The sequence below is a fragment of the Dromaius novaehollandiae genome, chromosome 1 (assembly GCF_036370855.1).
Source record: "Dromaius novaehollandiae isolate bDroNov1 chromosome 1, bDroNov1.hap1, whole genome shotgun sequence".
In the NCBI taxonomy this organism is placed as follows: Eukaryota; Metazoa; Chordata; class Aves; order Casuariiformes; family Dromaiidae; genus Dromaius; species Dromaius novaehollandiae.
The window spans coordinates 108,235,111-108,252,842 of NC_088098.1; the positions used below are offsets into that span (position 1 = coordinate 108,235,111).

The window sequence follows — 17,732 nt, forward strand, 5'->3', positions numbered from 1 at the left end:
TCATGTAAAGGAGATGCTATCACACAGACTTGTTGAGGCAGACATTCTGAGATCATTAAAGGAACAAATAAATATCACTGTAAGTTTAACAAGGCAAAATTAAGTTACTAAATGCCAAATTATTTTTTTGTAGTTTATTTGTTAAATTTGCATCCTAATGTCCCTTTCTTCCTTCATGTAACAACACAGATCTCTACAGATTTAACTCTTGATTATATTAGTCATTTTTTGTAAGGAAAAAGACAGGATGGAGGGCTATATCCAGATTAGGGGCTGAGCATTCTGGCAATCATCCAGCAAAGCACTTTAGTGCAAGTTTAACTCACAACAAGTTAAGTGACACGAGACTACTCACACGCTTAAAATGAAGCATGCTTAAGTGCTTTGCTGGAACAAGACCAGTGTGTTTAGTATTAGCTCCTTTCAGCAGTACTCTGGGAAGTTGAATAAGAAAAGTAACCCTGCTCAAAGTGAATGCAAAGGCAGACTAATATCATATCATAAGTTATTTACACAAAGGTCCAAAACTCCGGCCTTTAGAGGACAGGTTCCTTTCATTTTCCAAAATCAATTTATTGCTGTCAGTTCTAGAAGACTTTCCACCCCTCTTTTCTTTGAAGTTTCTGTTATTGCCTCTTTCTAAAACCTGTGCTATCTGCATCTCTGCTTTTGTATTTCCCTGTCCAGTGACAGTATATCCAAAGTCAGCATATCTCGGTTTCTGTTACATGGGGATACCTGAATATCATGATACATGGGGATCCTGAATACCATTAAACATTTAAACCATGTTTAAGGTCCAGCCTTTTGTAAAAGCCTACCCCATAATAGAATAGTGCATGTCTGAGACATTTTGTTGATAATGCTTTCTAGAAAAGAAAATATTTAATAACAACAAAAAACCACAAACCAGCAAAAAGCCCATAATTAAGCCATAATTAAAGCCATAATTAAATTTGATCATACAGATAAATGTAACAGAATTCCTGTATTATGTACTCTGAAGAGGTGGTGCTGTGCACAGCTCAATTCAGTTTTGCTAAATACGGTTACTTTTTCTAGTCCCAACCTTCCCATCTTGTTTCTGCATTCATAATTTATACCTGAAAAGAATTTCAGAAGAAACAGAATCTATGCTTCCCTCAGGTCAGGAAATTAATCCAGTACAGAAACCACTAATAAGAAACAGTCATTTCAAAGCAAGAGATGATAGTACCACCTTTCCTCTCTATTTGGACTAGAGGCCACTTATTCTTTGACAGAGGAAGCTCATCTGCTTGGGATAGCAGAGAAACACTGACTTCAAATGTTCACAAAACAACTGTAAATAGTGCCTTAGGCACCAATGGTATGAGTAAAGCAATATTACAGTCATCTTAACAGGAGGAAAAGGGAGGTCTAGTTGCTAGTTCCATAAATCCGTCAACTTGCAGAAGTGGTAAATTCATTAAAAAGAACTAAATCAGTTTCACTTGATAATCTTTATTTTTAATATGTCTCAGGAAAAAAAAAAAGAACTATTTCACTGTGTCAGCTATGAAACCTCTGCACAAACAGAAGATAATATCTGCAGGCAGTGGGACACTAAAAGCTAACTACCTTAATTCAAATTGCACCTTGTCTTTTGCTCCACAGATTTTTATGCTTCCTGAAGTGGTTTATGAAAGCATTTCTGAATGTCTAAGCAAGCAAAACAAAGTAACAGAATAGACAATCACTTACCAATTATTATGGGTTGTGGCTCACTTTTTACTCCCACACCTGCACTGGTGCTTGCAGCAACTTCCACACGGTATTGAATACCTGGATATAGGCCACCTATTACTACAGAGCGAATGGCTGCATCTACTGTTTTGTTGATATGAAATCGAGTCTCATTACCTAGGCACCAGATCTGGGACAAAAGTTGATGTGTTAAAAAATGCGAAATTCTTCAAACTCAAAAACAATAGTGCATATATATGACATATCAAGGTATTGCATGACAATCACTTATTTTGGTATTTTGGACTTCTTAACAACCTTTCTGTCCAGGGGCAGCTGGAATTGGGATGCTTTACCTTAGAAAGCTATCCCAGACTAGCATAAGACCAAGCAAATTGCAAAGACTGCTTGCAAGCACCACTCTGGACTGTGGTTCTCCATGGCCTGTAAATTCTGCAGTACACTTCTTAGAAGCACAGACCAGAATCATCCAGGTAAAAAAGAGGCACTACATGTTAACTGAAACTTTGTACAGTAATATGATTGCCACCAAATCTTTCTTAAAAAAATCCATTTATTTCATTCTCATTTTTCCCACTGAACAGCAAAAGGACACCAAATAATATAAGCACAGGTTGAAACACTTCTTGAAGTAATAATGAAGAAAAAACTTTCAAAATTCTTTTCAACTTCCTTTCCCTGCACAACAGTGTCATGTAAAATTTTTGAAATGGCCTAACTACCAACCTGCTTTTTATTATGGCTGTTGTCATTATTTATATTGTTCAGGAATTTAGATTTCAGTCCCCGACTCATTTACTCTCTAATTCAACAAACACACAAAATACTCTATAATCTGAATCAACATTTTGTGATGAGAGTGGTATATCATTTCAGAGGGTTCTTATTTCTCTCTCTTGCATTTCTCCATAGGCATTTTCTGAGGTGTTTCAGAACTAAGATGTTTTAAGGATTCTCCTTCAGTTAATGTTATCTGAACATGGTGCTTTTGTATTATTAAAGAAGGCAGGTAGAGGTAACTCTACTCACAGAAATCAATGCATAAAGGTATCACAGGTACACTATGCAAGTATAATAGCAGAAGAAAGTATTATTGGTGGAACCACTATCAGCAACCAACTGATGTGTCTTAGCAACAGTAATGTTCTCATTACCCTTATTTTTGATCCTGCTCAGAGTTTTATCACACCCTATCTTTTCTTTGTGAATCACCAAGGGAGATTTGGAGGACAAAAGAAACTTTCACTCACCTAACCTCAAGTAGATCTTATTTGCAGGCCAGAAATAGGGTGAGCGACTATTGCAGTTCACTCTTCTTCTCCTTGTCTGTTTTGGTCTTAGGTCACAGCAAGTATGAGATGAATTTATAGGCACTTATATATAAATTCCTCCTGCACCATGAACAGTATTCTGCAATACTTAAAGTACTGCAGTCAATTTATTTTGTGTAGTGTTCAGTTCTGTAATTGTGTAAGGCACAAGCTAAGCTTTTCAGGAAGATTTATAGGCAGGTATATCTTGTATGAGGATACTGATAGGGCTATGGCAGAAGGTAAGTACGAAGCTGTTATGCTTTAGCAAAATCAAGATAATTCTGGCCAGGCAGAGAAGTAGAATTTCTGGTGCTGTGGTAAAAATGCCTATGGAGCTAGAGAAGGGTGCTGAAGATTTCACTCTTAGACTTAGGCTCCATAATTCCACCTATGTCCAATTAAAGGTGTCTAAACCACTCAGTAAATCTCGGTCTTTGGTAATTAAGGAAATTCATGCTGTCATGACAATTTAAGTGCTGTTACTGCAGATAAGAGAAGGTATCTTCTAGACAAAAGGATTTCAAAATATAGGAATATTATAGTGCTTAACTAGAGAAATAATGTATGTGGGTTATGAAATTATTTTTATTCTTCTAAGTGAACTGGTAATTTTTAAAATCAGATCAATGCTTTTGAAATTCTTGAGTGTTCACCTTCTTTTAAAAATCAAATAGCTTATTTAAGTATAAAAATTCTTCAAGCCCATATCTGAAAACCTGGGTTTCTACTAAGCACGTACAAAAAGGTTTACTAGTAAGGTCGTGATGCAACGTTTGAACTTCAGAATTTCCTGGCTTTGACTACACAGCAATGAGATCATAACATGCAGAAGACTCAGGTTATTATGGAATTGATGTTTAATATTGACTTATACTGGAGTTGGTATGAAGATGAATTAAGCCAAAAGATAATTATTAATTGATATGAAAATGAGGTCAATAAAAGAGTGGTATTAATAAATCTTGATATTGACCAAAAGCAGAACAAAGGAAGTGCTATGCTACAGATAAATATTGCGAGCACTTACTACATCCCTCTGAACTAGTGATAAACTGTAAGAGGTTGAAACATGAGTTGGTTTAAAAGCCAAGCACTTTCTCCCTTCCTGATGCTGTGTTCCCACAAGATACAGAAGAATAAATTACATCTTTTTGTGTGAAATAATCAACTGCATTCCAAAAAGCTAATCCTATCATTTCTACCCTTTGTGGGATTGTCAAAGAAGCTGTTTTCTATTTGAACTAAAAATTTCACACTAGATATACAAATTGACCACAATCAATGTATTTACCAAACTGTGTTCCATAGCTACAACCCTGTGACAATGCTGACGCCTAGACTGATCTTTTTCTCCATAGTCCTTCCTCCCCACCCCACAAAAAGCACACTGTGATGTTTCCATGTTGTGAAAATATAGTTGTGCAAAACTGAGCTTAGTGGCTCCACTAGCAAAGTAGACTACAACAAAATTGAAGGTGGTATATAAGCAGTAGATACTTCGAGCCATCATAGCAACAGAGAAGATGAAAAGACAATGTAGGAAGCATTGATGTAATAAACTCTGTATATAATAGCGGTATTCAACCTGTTCCTCCAAGCAAACAACCTAGCACTTTAAGTTGTGAATCTTGACAGAGACTCAGAAGAAGACTTGGATTCTCCCAGAGTCACAGTCCTTGACTTCGACCTTGAAGTATTTGGATGATTATTATTGCAGGGGAGAGGAGAAGGATCTTTCCTGACAGCTTTTCTGCTGGACTGAAGAAACTCTAAGATACAGGCTCCACTGCCTGTCTTGAGATTAGAGAAGCCCTTGAAAAAAAACCCCAAAAACAAACAAAACAAACCGCTCAAACTTCTCTTCTTTCCACAGCAAGGAAGAGGAAGAAAGAGAAACACCATAAACTAGCTGCCAATTACAGATCTCTTTCAGATCAATCTCAAGGTACTTTTGTTTTTAATATAACAGTAGTACTGCCTGTACTATCCGTAAGTATTCAGACCTCTTTCTCTATATCATTATATGGGTGGCAATAAATGCTGTCAGAATCAAAATCCATAAACAGCACTACTGTCCTGTAATTCAAGCAGGCTGTTTCCTGAAACTCTCACCCCTCCCACATCCTTTCTACCTTATACTCCTGGATGACTCCGTTTTGGTGATCTGGAGGCGGAGGATCCCACGAGATGCTGATGCTTGTGCTGTTGTGGTTTCCAACTGTCAGGACAGTAACAGACTGAGGAGGGGCACTTGGAGCTACACCAAAGAGAGAGAACAAACAGAAGCAAGACATTAATCTACTTGCTAGAGCACGAATTTTGCTGAAACAGTGTAAGAGCAAGCACAGAATATACAAAGTTCACACTCCCTGCAGGCCTAGATATGCACATTTTGTCAGGCAGTAACAATTTTGAAAAATGGCTTTCTAAAGAGAAGCATAGCTCTGAATGAAAATGCAGAATCTGTGGCAATGGAGAATCAATACAAATCAATCCTCATTTATATATAGCATATCTCGATTTTGCACTGGTATTATTCTCAGGCTTCCATTTGTTTTCTTTAGTATGCATGGTTAGTAATGGATACATCAACTAAGTCCTAATGTGAGGCTGCTTCACCTGCCCTGAAAAGTGTTTTGATTCTTTCTTCTCCATATCGTCTAATAAGAATGCGCATCAGTAGACGTTTGAGCATTTTTGTCTATTTGTCCTCCAAGAAGACATTAACTTAGGAGATTTAAACATAAAATTTTGTAACTCCTAGTCAGAAAAAGGTTGAAGTATTCAGGGCTTTGCACTAAATGCCAGTGAATAGGGGAAGTGATAAATTAGGCCATATTACATATATAAATATTTATGGCCTCTTTTCCCTTGGCAAGTCTTCCTTTCTCTTTAATGTCCACTTTAATGTCCATCCACAGCTGTCTTGCTGGTCACTGCATATCAAAGCCAGATCTACAGTGCAAAGTTTTGCCAGCACAGCTACACTGGCTGGAGATGTGAAAAAAAAAATCATAGCCATTAGTGATTAGAGCTATGCTGGCAAAGCCCCTCTTGCAGTGACACCAACAGCAGGGTGCTTTCGTTGGCTGAGAACATGTTTGGAAAGTGATGCAACAGCACAGCGCTGATAATGAAAAAAATAGTCCCCTCTGTGAGCATCTGCTGCATCTCCACGCGGGGGCTCTCCCATCATAGCTATAGCTGCCAGAGCAAAGGGTCTGTGGCACACGTACCCCCCTCAGCCACTCCAGGGTGTTAAAATGCTTTGTAGTCTCTCTCTCTTCCACTGCACTTCCAGACTAGTGACTAACAACTTGACACTGTTGGCGACTTAGCTTGCCACTGTGGCAAAGTCAAGTGTCATCTTAAGATCTTAAGATATGTCCCTGGGAAAAAAAAAATATTAATAAAAACAGCCACACTGAATTAGACCTAGGGTCCATCTAGTCCATCTATCCTAGTTCATCTGTCTAGTCTTCAACAAAGCCAATATACAAGGGCTACGAAAGTACTGACTAATAAGGAAAGCATATAGTGACACCTCTCCAGGACACTCTTCCAAATCCCAGCAACCTGACACTCAGAGACTTTCCAGGCCAGAATGATATCTTTGTGTATGTATATCTCTCCCTAGACTTTTTTATACTATGTATCTGTCATCACCTTTAATATAATCTGAAAACATTTCCAATATGAAATCTGGAAGCTTATTTTAAAGAACCGTAGCAGATCTTGAACCAGAATCTAAAATATTTACCACCCCCTCCACTGTCTTCAAATCTAATTTGATAACCCTTTGGTTCTCACATCTCACACTGTGGGTCACGGATCCCTGATGCCAGTCTCTTAGCGTAAAGTATTCCCACCCAGAGAGGACTGTTTAATTGCTAAATTCTGAAGGCGCCAAGACTCCCTGATTGCGTGAACATCCTTGGATCACGCTTCTCCAAAAAGTAAACCAAGAATCACTGGCATCTGTGTATTAATGTCTGGCAGGTTTAACACAACTAAAGGCAGCCCCAGATACCAGGAGTATTCAAGTTTCCAAGTCATTCCAGATTTCCTTATTTTTTCCTGTGGCCTCCTTGAGATTGGCTATGTTCCCACTTTGGATGCTTCCCAGTACTTGAGCTGGCACAGGCATGAGGATCTGAGCTCAAATCCTCTTATAACCTTGAAGAGTTGAAGTAGCCTGTTGCAGGAATTACACAACTTAAAATCAGTCTGAGGGAGGAAATGGACCTACAACACTACATCAGAAAAAATTTTTTTGAGAAGTGTGGTACATGCACAACTGCCCTGTAAAGCTGCACATTCTGACAGCAACGTTTTCAGATGCGGGTTCAGCTGCAAAGCAAATAGTGCAAGGTAGAGTCCTTGTGACCTTGGATGATGCAGAGAAGCAGTGTACTGGTGGGAAGAAATTGCGCTCTATTGTGGTCAATTTGTCTCTTAGTCGGCTCAAGGGAAGAACAGAAAGGTGGTCTTTGGCTACTCCTTGCAATTGTGCAAAGCATAAACATTGGTGAAGTTAATATTGGATTGTGTATTTATGGCAAGTGAAGCAATTTCCCACATAGTAAAAAAAAAAAAAAAAAAAAGCATTTTAAAAATCTTTCGTTATTCAATAACAACAAAACCATGAATAAATGTATGCATGCTGTATTCATTAAAACAACATTTTACAATAAAATAATATTCAGAAAATGGCAAAGCTTAACACTGTGTAACTCATTTTGGTTTTTAAATAATATGGAATATCTTGCAGAAATGTATTTACTTTCATCCTTACACAGAAACATAAAGGGCATTCAGAAATATAATTTCTTATATACACATACCAAGAATGAGCGAGGGAGAGTGCAAGAGCGAGCAAGGTAAATGCTACAGAATATGTAAAATGAACTATTTAATCTAATATTTAAAGAAAAACACAGTATCCTCATTTGTCTTTGCATTTAAACTGCACAAATATTTTAGTTAACATTCTAACAATATGTCTTTTTGTTTCCAGGACAAATTAGAGTAATTTTGAAGCAACATTAAAATTGCAACTGATGAATACAGCTGAAGTCTCATTTTAAGCGCTAAAGCAAGCAGGTAAAGACAGACAGCAACTGATAAAAACTAAGGAGACTTCCATTATTCACCTTTATATTTTTGCACATTGGTGACAAACAATATGCAGAAAAAATTCTACTCCACAAAGTTATTCCAAAAGAGATTTAAAATAGTGGGTGTAATTGAAGAAATTATCATCTGTCTTTAGAGAAAGTGTGAACACAAACAAGAAGTGAAAATTATCAAATAAAATATTCTATTTAGCTCTTTCTTTGTATAGGTAGACACATACATATATATAACAGTTATGCCTCCTCTCTCTATGATAATATCACCCTGTAAGATGGCACCATGATATAAATTAAGCCACTTGTCTGACACTGCTGCAGTTATTGAATAGACCACATTGAAAAATAACATTTTTAAAACCGCTTTCTCATTTCCCCTGCTGCTGACTTGTGGAGAACACTTTGCCTGCTTCTTGACAGGTCAATTATTCCAGTGCTCAGCTTCTTCTTACAGATATGAAAGAACCCAAATCGCTGCTCATCTTTTCCAGACACAGCCAAACAGAATTCCATTTGTTACCTTCACAAGGCCAAAGAGGTAGGAGATGAATGGATACTGAATTGTGACAAATGCCGGATGTAGAGGAAAAGTCTAACTGCAGCCAAATTGATTTTCGGAGGTAGCCCTCAGAAGTAACCTGCCATGTAAAATTCAATCCAGCAAAAAGCTGCTACTACCTCTTGGTTGCACTTTGTCTTTACCGGGGTTATTCACTTTGATGTTGTGAAAGACTTCCAACACTCCTATCACCCTTCCAAATTATTTTCTAAAAATAGCATAACTGACATTTAAAAAACGTCAACCTGAAAAAGCTCATCTTCAAAATGGAATCATGGGCTAAACAGTAGCGTTATACCTTTCAGTAGACTGACATTTTTCTTTACAGGATGAGAAGTAAATGACATTCATTAAACATTTGGTTGATGGTATTTTTGAAAATGTATGAACACCAATATAATTACAAAGATAACGTGAAGAATTAAAGGAAATCTCTGTAGAATTGCATCTACTAAATTTTCTCATGGAGGTACTTAACTTTATCACCCAAGAAAGAGGAATAATTATTTACAAGGGCTGACATTTGACTGGTGATAGTACCGTATGTTATAGGCTTCTGTTTTATTGAAAAAGACACTTGTAAAAAGACTGCTTGAAGGTTATATTAATCTACACAGCAGATCATAGACTGTGATTTATACATATCTGCAGGCAAGAAAATTTTTAAAAATCTTCACTGTATGGAAAGTTATTCCACATGAAGAAAGTGGCCTTCAAAGAAGGCAAGTACCTGACAGGCTCTGCTAGATGAGAGTTACAAAAGAAAATTTCACTCCTCAAGTATTTTATGGATATAGACTAGAGGTACAAAATCTTCTCTTTTTTCAGTAGTTCTTAATTTACTTTTAGCAGGAAACAGTTAGATTAACTAAACAAACAACAAAATTGAAAATGGACAAGAATAAAATCTGCCAGGAAGGGGAAAATCTTGCACTTTAACTTTAGAAAAGCAATTTCACCTGTAGGAAGCTTTTTTCAATTTTCTTTTTCCTTTTTTTTAAGCTTTTTCAGACTGCTGCAGAGCTATTCTTTACTCACTGATTTCAGCTTTACAGTCTAAACAAACAAATGGGAACCAAAAAGTCCTAAATTCTAATCCTGACTTGAACAACAGCTTTCTATGTGCTTTTATACAAGTTGCAGGACACTGAATTTCCTCATCTATAAGGCAGGGATAACAACCAAGTTATATTCATGTTTACTTGCTTGTTGGTCAATAATCATAACAAATCAAAGTGAAAAGTGAGTAATAAGCAAGTTTATTCTAGAATTAAAAAGTACTTGACAATCAGCACTAACTGAAACCTCAGGATACCTCAGTAAATCATTAAGATTGTATCTTCAATAAGAAGGAAAGAGTGCACTCAAAAGCTGCCAAAAGCATACGAGCATTTTGAAACTTCACCACTGTTTCTCTCCCATAGTTTGAAACAAAGCAATGAGACAGCCACAAGATGAACCCTCCCTGTTAAGATCATCCTTCTACTTTTACAATAGAGACGCTGATGATGGCTCAGACTCTCTGGGAATGAATTAGATTATATAAATAGATAGATAGGTTTCTTGTATGCTTCTAAGAGAGAAGGATAAAAGTTATTTATACCTCACCTCACTTTCTTTGCTTTTCAATAAAAAACAGCCGTGGAGAGCGTATGTCTAAGCAAAATAATACATTCATGCTACGTGCTAAGGAAATGATTGTTTCTGCATTCCAGTGGTGTAAAATGTTTAATATATCCGCACCTTGCATGTTTGGTGTAGGCTTGCAAGGTACTTAAGTAAACTGATTTAACTCTCCGAAGGACTAAATAAGGCCATTTCATGATTGGTGTGCTAGGAGAAACAGCAGAGCAGAATGCCCTTTAGACTGGAGGTCCTTCAGAATAGCAAAAAAATTTGTCTTTCACCAGTCCTCATGGCCTAACCAAGCTATTCATCTATGTTACTGCGCATTCAGAAAGATTTGCTTCTTTTCAAACACTCATCTGCAAAAGATTTCATGTATTAGTTTTATTTTCAAAGTCCAGACCAAAATCCTTTACTGCAACAACACTGGTTAGAAAAGAATGGCTGCGGCACACTTTTTGGAAGACCAAAAGCGCCTCCTCACACATAATGAGCAGGTATCAGCTAGAAGACTATGGGACTGGCTGAGTGCTTGTCCTGGAATATTTATACCACAAAACTGACTATTAAGTTAAATTCTAATGCCAATTCTGTATTGAACAAATAGAAATCATATGAAAAAAATGCAGTCGAACAAAAGCATACATAAAATAACCAAAGTGATCATTCTTGATTTCACTTCCAGTACTAGATGCATAAGTCTGTTGCTTCTTCTGACCATTTTACTAACCTTCCTCAGTGGTACGGGCAGACTTTGATTCACTGTCCATTCCTTGGAATTCGTTGAAATAAGGGCGAACTTTAATTTCATAAGTGACCCCTTTTTTCAAGTTGACTAAGACAGCACTGCGCTCAGTTGGGACTTTGACCTCCAAATTCTGCCACAGAGCTGGAGAAGGTAGGCCAGATGTTTGGCGATACATTACTCGATAGCCCTGAATAAACGGGGACTGGCGATCAACCTAGAAATGGCATTAAATAATATGTCAATAAACAAAGTAACCGAACCATACAAAAAGAAAACAAAACATATACCTAGAATATTTATGTCCTTATGAAAAAGAGCAAATAAACAGTTGCTTATGCTGTTGAATTTAAAAATCAAGCTGCCTCCTTGTAAGTCACTATGTATTAATTTTCTTTAAATGAACGTTTTTCTCATGTTATTTGTTATATGACATTTCTTCCTATTTTACTCTCTCCAGTTACATATAATGACAAATACCATCTTAACGCATAAAATAAACCTCACCCCTCCAACAAATCATAAAAAGAGAACTTTGGCATAAGACGTACTGCATGTAAACCTAGTAAGGACATGTTGGCTACTGATGTGCTGAAATATGAGAAGAAAAGAAAAACAAATTCTTTTCAGGAAAGGACAAGTCTTTGAAGATGCCTTATATGCTTTCAGTTAGTCCATTACTTGGCTTACAGCTCATCTTTTCATGAGATGCTCAGGAAAGTAAAATAAACATAAGACAGATGCAGAGACAACAACATCCAAGGACATGTGTTGTTCCCTGTGCTCGCAGTCTAAGCAGCCTATTTGCATCCTTGGACTGTGATGCACTCATGCCATCAGATGGGGGTGGAATGCTCTTTCTTTTTATATTACTTGTTGCTATGCAGAGACAATTCAAGACTGCAGTCATATACAAAAGTTTAAAAATTCTAACCTATCATAGCTATAAATAGAATTTTAATTTCAAGGAAAAACTCAAAATACATTTTATCTTGGAAAGCTGTATGCATTTTCCCCTTTAGGAAAAAAAAAGAAAAAAACAATGATTTGAGCTGCTGTGATGTTTGAATGAATTTGCAGTTTAACCTTGAAAAAAATAGTCAAAACTATTTGATGGATAAAACAAAACCAAAGCCAGCTGCTTCTGTAGCTGTCAAAAAAAAAAAAAAAAAAAAAAAAAAAAAAAAAGAGCCAAAGAAAATGCTATACAAATAGCCACATAAATGTTTAGTAAATTCCTGTATTACAGCTAAGGTTCAACAAGTAGGATTTTCTTCCTGTTCTTGACAATTTGCTAGCTCAAAGATATTTCAGAATTAGAGATAAGCTTGTTTGAGTTCTCTTAAGAATAAATGGACTTCAGACCGAAAACAGAAACCAAGGTCTATTCCACTTTTCCTATAACCTTGTTATACAGTTTATTGAGTCATTCGGGGGGGACCCAGATTCTTAAGACATTAAAAAGCAGGGCAAACAAGAAAGCTTTATTTATGAGAGCAAAGTAGAAATGTCTTTCATCAAAACTGTCACTGTTAAAAACCTTGCAACATATGTTACAACAACATTAAGCTTGCATTTTATAAACTTCTCTACATTCACTTTAAGTGAATTTACGCACTGAAAGAGGGATATAACTCACAATAATAGCTTGTTAATACTGAAAGAATCAAGCTGTGTTTTTAAGAAGAACATTAAGCAGCTGTTTCCAGATGAAGGGAGTCTGTAAATCAGAGTAAATTGTTTTTATCCATGTTTGACTTTCATTAATTAAATGTTTTACGGACATAAAGACTTTATGAAGCTCATGTTTACTACAAAATTCAGTAACAACTCTTTCATATACTTTGTAATACAGATTTTCAACCTAAATTACAATACACGGCTATGATGTTTAATAATCAAAAAAATGAAGTCTGATTTCTGTCTAACTTGTGCAAAAGACAGTGTAAGTTCTTTACAACTTTCCATTCTGTGTTTGCTGTATTTTTAAGATCTATTGACCGCTGTCAAGTGGAGGACATCTGAAAATTTCAAATTTGACTAAGCTGAACAACAACCATATATTGCTACAAAAGGGGATGGAAAATGTTTTGTATGATATGGTATAAACACAAACATGACTACTAACTCACTGAGAAGAACTGTACTGCTGGCCAGAAGTTCCATAAAGCTTTCTGAGGAGAAACCACTATTCATGTTCAGGACTCTAGATCTGTGCTATTTGACACACATTCTGATACACCCATCGTACTGATATACATAGCATGCTAGTTTTTGAGTCCATCACATTCTCGTATGTATTTACACATATCTGATATATAGCTTATTCATCCACCTCTTCTCCCCCCTCCTTCTTTAAGTCCCTAACCTAAAAGACTGAATGATACAAAGGATATGAACACGGGAAGCAGTAGTACAACAAGGTTGTCATTCACAGCATTGCTGTAAACTAACTTCGTCTGAGGCCCACACAAGTTTTACAGTGCTTTCAATTAAAAGTTTGATTGCAACAGGGCCAGATGATCTGCCAGAAATTCAGAGAATTGACAATGATTCAGTTGTCAGGGGTCTGGGAGGGTATGTACGAAGGAAAACACCATATATTTTCAATGCTTGTTTAAACATCTAGTCTTAGTCAATACCAAGCAGAAGTTACTAGGCTGTCTCTCAAAATCATTTTGAGCTAGTCTAAATGAACAGGGCCCTTCTTATGGTCAAAATGTTGGGAAGCTACTGAGAGGGCACCTCACTCCTTGCTCAAGGTGGATTTTTTTGTTTTGTTGGAGTTTTGTCATTAGCATAAAAAAGTATTTTCCTTAGATAATTACACGGATTAACCAGGAATATCTATGAGGCATAAGATGGGTTTATTTCATATATATAAATACATATATACATACATATAGGTATGTAGGTATATATGTGTGTATGTATATATGTGTGTATATACACACACAGTCTTACACATAACACAAAGCTTGTGACTCCATTATTTTTTCTGTTTGTTATGTGGCAATTATGTGTCACTGCAATGGCATGACACTAAAAATACACTTGGCATTACAGAACTGTATTCGGTTGTGCTAAGCATCAGATAACTTTATTGGTTTGGTACTCATTCACACAGAGATAGGTAGAGCTACAGAATCAGGCACAGTGATTTGATGAAAGAATATAATAACTTTTAGACATGGAAGAGGTATTCCCCTTCCTCTTTTCTTGTAAATGGCTGCCACTTGCTCTTACAAAATACTAAGCATTATTGCAGAAATTGCAGGAGTTCTCTCTGCTAAATATTAAGATCAGAGAATATTGTTAATCCTGTGACAATCTTAACTACTCTAGAGTTCATACAAGCAGCTGTCTCTCTCTCTCACTCTGAATACATAGTAAGGGAGGTACCTAAAAAACCTATGATAGCACTCCATTTCTGCAGAACAGGAAACTGCTTTTCCCAGTATGTTCAAATCTAAGCATATCACATCTGAACGTGAGACAGGTTTGATAACTATTAGATCATTCTGTTAAGCTGTTCAATTGTTAAAAAGATGGAACAAGAAACTTCCACTGCAAATATAAGCAGGCTTCTAGCAAACCTGCTAACCTGCACCCTGAAGACAGTTTGCAATATGCTTTTTGGTACGTAAATTTCTATCCCGAAATATCCGAAGCAAAACTCTACTCCCACATCAATAACCATTTTCCATCTGGGCAGAATACCTTGTGCACTGTGCTGAACTGACTAGTATGGACTTGCAGTAATCTCTGGAAGTGCAAACAGCTGTGGCATTTACCTATCTACAGGGACCACAGAAAGGTATAAGACACGTGCTTCCAAGAATGTGCTTCCAGTGAAGCACATACATTTAAACTCAATGTCAAATTAAAAGACAGAGGCAAATAAATTATCCTTCTGCCTGGTAGCCTCAGAATTCCTGGTAGATAGTCAGGATTTCAAAGCAACAGAAACACGGCAGCACTGGAGAAAAGCACCCTAGGGAAGTAACGGATAATGAGGAGTAGGAGAGGGGAAACAGGACACTCTGAGAGCATAATGGACCTGTATGGTCGGTAAATGCATCATGGAGCAACATAATAGCAGGAGACGTCCCAAATAAACTGGCTTCACACTGAGCTAAAATATTTGACAAATATGTATCATAAGTGACAAAAGCCATGTGCTGGATGTAGGTAAGCTTGGCGATAAACTCCAGACATGGTGGGGATCACTGTCCTCTCCAGTTAGGTCCAAGTGGACACTATCACCTCTATGACTACTATGGCAACTAAGTGGGAAGGCACCAAGTCAGTGTTGCAGGGGACTGTAAGAAGAAAAGGTTTCATGGCTATGGCAATTATTTTCCACACTGAGGAAGGGGATTTTATTCCTGCTTATGCCACAGGGCTCCTCTATAATGCTAGGGAACTTTTCATATTTGTTTACCAATTGAACACTCATTTTTCTGAATATGTGGGAAAACTGGGACTAGAAGTGCTGAACTACAGCTGAGGTCAGCTGGAAAAGTGCCTTGAACACATGGTATGTTGCAGTAATGCTAAATCCTTTGATAAAAATAAAAATAAATCAGGCCTAAGGTTTCAAATTAGGCACTTGATAACAGTGAGCATATCTGATACAGGAAGTCTCATCAGCATTAAGTATATCTGCAACTCAATCTCCCTATGTGTAAAGTTAGGATAATGACACATTTTTATCATTGTGACAATAAGTTCAGTATTATTTGTGAAACATCCAAATGCTACAGTTGAGAACATGACAGTTAAGCCTGTGAGACAAACTAATAATTTTTGATTCAATGCAAGGTTTCAATGGTATGAATTAAATAAGACCTAGCAATTCAATTGGAGGTGAATAAAGAAGATAAAAAGAAAAATTGAATAGTTCCACGAAGAAGAGATCCCATTGGAAAAAAAAATTCAAAATATTCTAAAATTGCAACAGTGTAGCAGATAATCATTTATAGAATTTTAAATTCAAATTTGGAAAAAGAGAAGGCAAAAGCAAAAAAAAAAATCTCAGAAAGAAGAGAGAAACTGGTGCTGACCTGCTGGGAGTCAGAATGCCAGGAACTTGGTAATCAAGGACATTTCCTTGGCATTCCCTCTCTGCACTGCAGAAGGGCAAGACAAAGAGTTTTATGACTTTTTTGGTACTTTTGTCCCTTTGTACATTAGCTACACTAGCAGACCTATCTATATTAATAGTGAAGACTCTACTGTCTGGATAGAATGGTTGTCTTCCTAGAGACTATGGTCAATTAATTGGCTCTGTTCTGGTTGCTGGAAACTTCTAATTAGCTATTCTAGAAATCTTTTTTGGTATCTTTCTTGCCTTGGCCAATTCTGAGATGTCTCTGCAGAAGCCTGTGTGCTTTTCATGTGGCATAGGGTCACTGCTTTGCGGGATCTTTTGAAGGTAGCTGATATCTGTAACATGCATAACAATTTACCTTTTTCTTATCATGTTTTCCTTGCTCATTACTAGTTCAGTAGGAGCACAAACAGACTCTTCAACCACAGTTTCATTATGTTATAATGAAGTGGGCTGCAATAGGTAAAACTGAGTTCCATTTATTTTACAGCTTCCTTTTGTAGTATATGATAAAGCCAGGGCAAACTTATGAAAAAGTATTTTGGATAGATGCCACACCCAAGGACTTGAAGGAGCACCACAGCTATGTGATCCAGGTCTGCAATTTGTGACTGTTAACTTTCAAAGTTTCTCAACTACTGATCCACTTGCTTGGAAAAAAAAAAAGAAAAGAAAAAGCTTGCTGCAAAGGTGCCTGAGTGAGAAAGTCAGTCTGTTCTGGAGTTTTTTAGCTGAAGCAGAGAACATTTTTAGATAGGCTGTGTTAAAATCATCAACTGCAAGATGCAACAACATATTTTCTAAATAATCTTCTAAAAAAGGCAAATTTGTGGGTTCCTCGAATTATTATAATCTGGTCTCCTTACCATTGAAATCTGTCAGAACAAGGATGAGACATAAGCCCCGGTAAATATGGCTGGTCGTGCAAAAACAGCTGTAATCTCTATACCACAGTCCCTCTCCCCCCAACACAAACATACATCTCTTTTCTCCTCTTGCATACTATAATCCCCTGCTCACATTACCTCTTAGCAATACTACATGTATAAGACAAACCCTAAATATTGTGCATATCCCTTTAACAGAATTCATCCTATATAATCCAGTTGTTTCAGTGCTTGTGCACTGCAGTACTATTTATTTAGCTCACTCTTTCATCCATGGCTTTCCCTCCTCTGGGGCAAACACCCCAAGAGCAAAGCAGTCATTTGTGGTGTGTAGTGCTGCCCTAGGAATGCACTCCTATGGTTACAAATCCTTTCCTTCAAGCCTGAGGGAGGGAAACACAGCATTTTGAAAGCCAAATACTATATACCAAGTCCTTAGAAACTCTACCCAGTAGTTTGACCCCTCAAATAGAAATGTTGTTAAGTACTGCCAAAAAAGATTCTGGCCTCCTATAATCAAAGGATATCCCCTGAGTGTGGATGAGGCTTATGCTAGAAAACCAGATGCTACACAGTGGACCAGCCATTGGCAACATGTGCTTCTGTCTTTTCTACTTTTCTACTAATAATGG

At 37.0% G+C, this 17,732-nt stretch overlaps 1 protein-coding gene across 16 annotated transcripts in view; it reads right to left on the minus strand.

Annotated features, from left to right (window-relative positions):
* The window catches only part of ROBO2 (roundabout guidance receptor 2), a 469,585-nt gene that overhangs the window by 65,685 nt on the left and 386,168 nt on the right, over nucleotides 1-17,732 (minus strand). For all 16 annotated transcript variants that reach the window (XM_064523330.1, XM_064523361.1, XM_064523351.1 and 13 more), the window contains 3 exons: nucleotides 11,086-11,317; nucleotides 5,171-5,295; nucleotides 1,723-1,894 (listed from right to left, as the gene is read on the minus strand). In XM_064523330.1, the coding sequence (XP_064379400.1) occupies nucleotides 1,723-1,894; nucleotides 5,171-5,295; nucleotides 11,086-11,317 (529 nt within the window). The remainder of the gene's footprint in view (nucleotides 1-1,722; nucleotides 1,895-5,170; nucleotides 5,296-11,085; nucleotides 11,318-17,732) is intronic.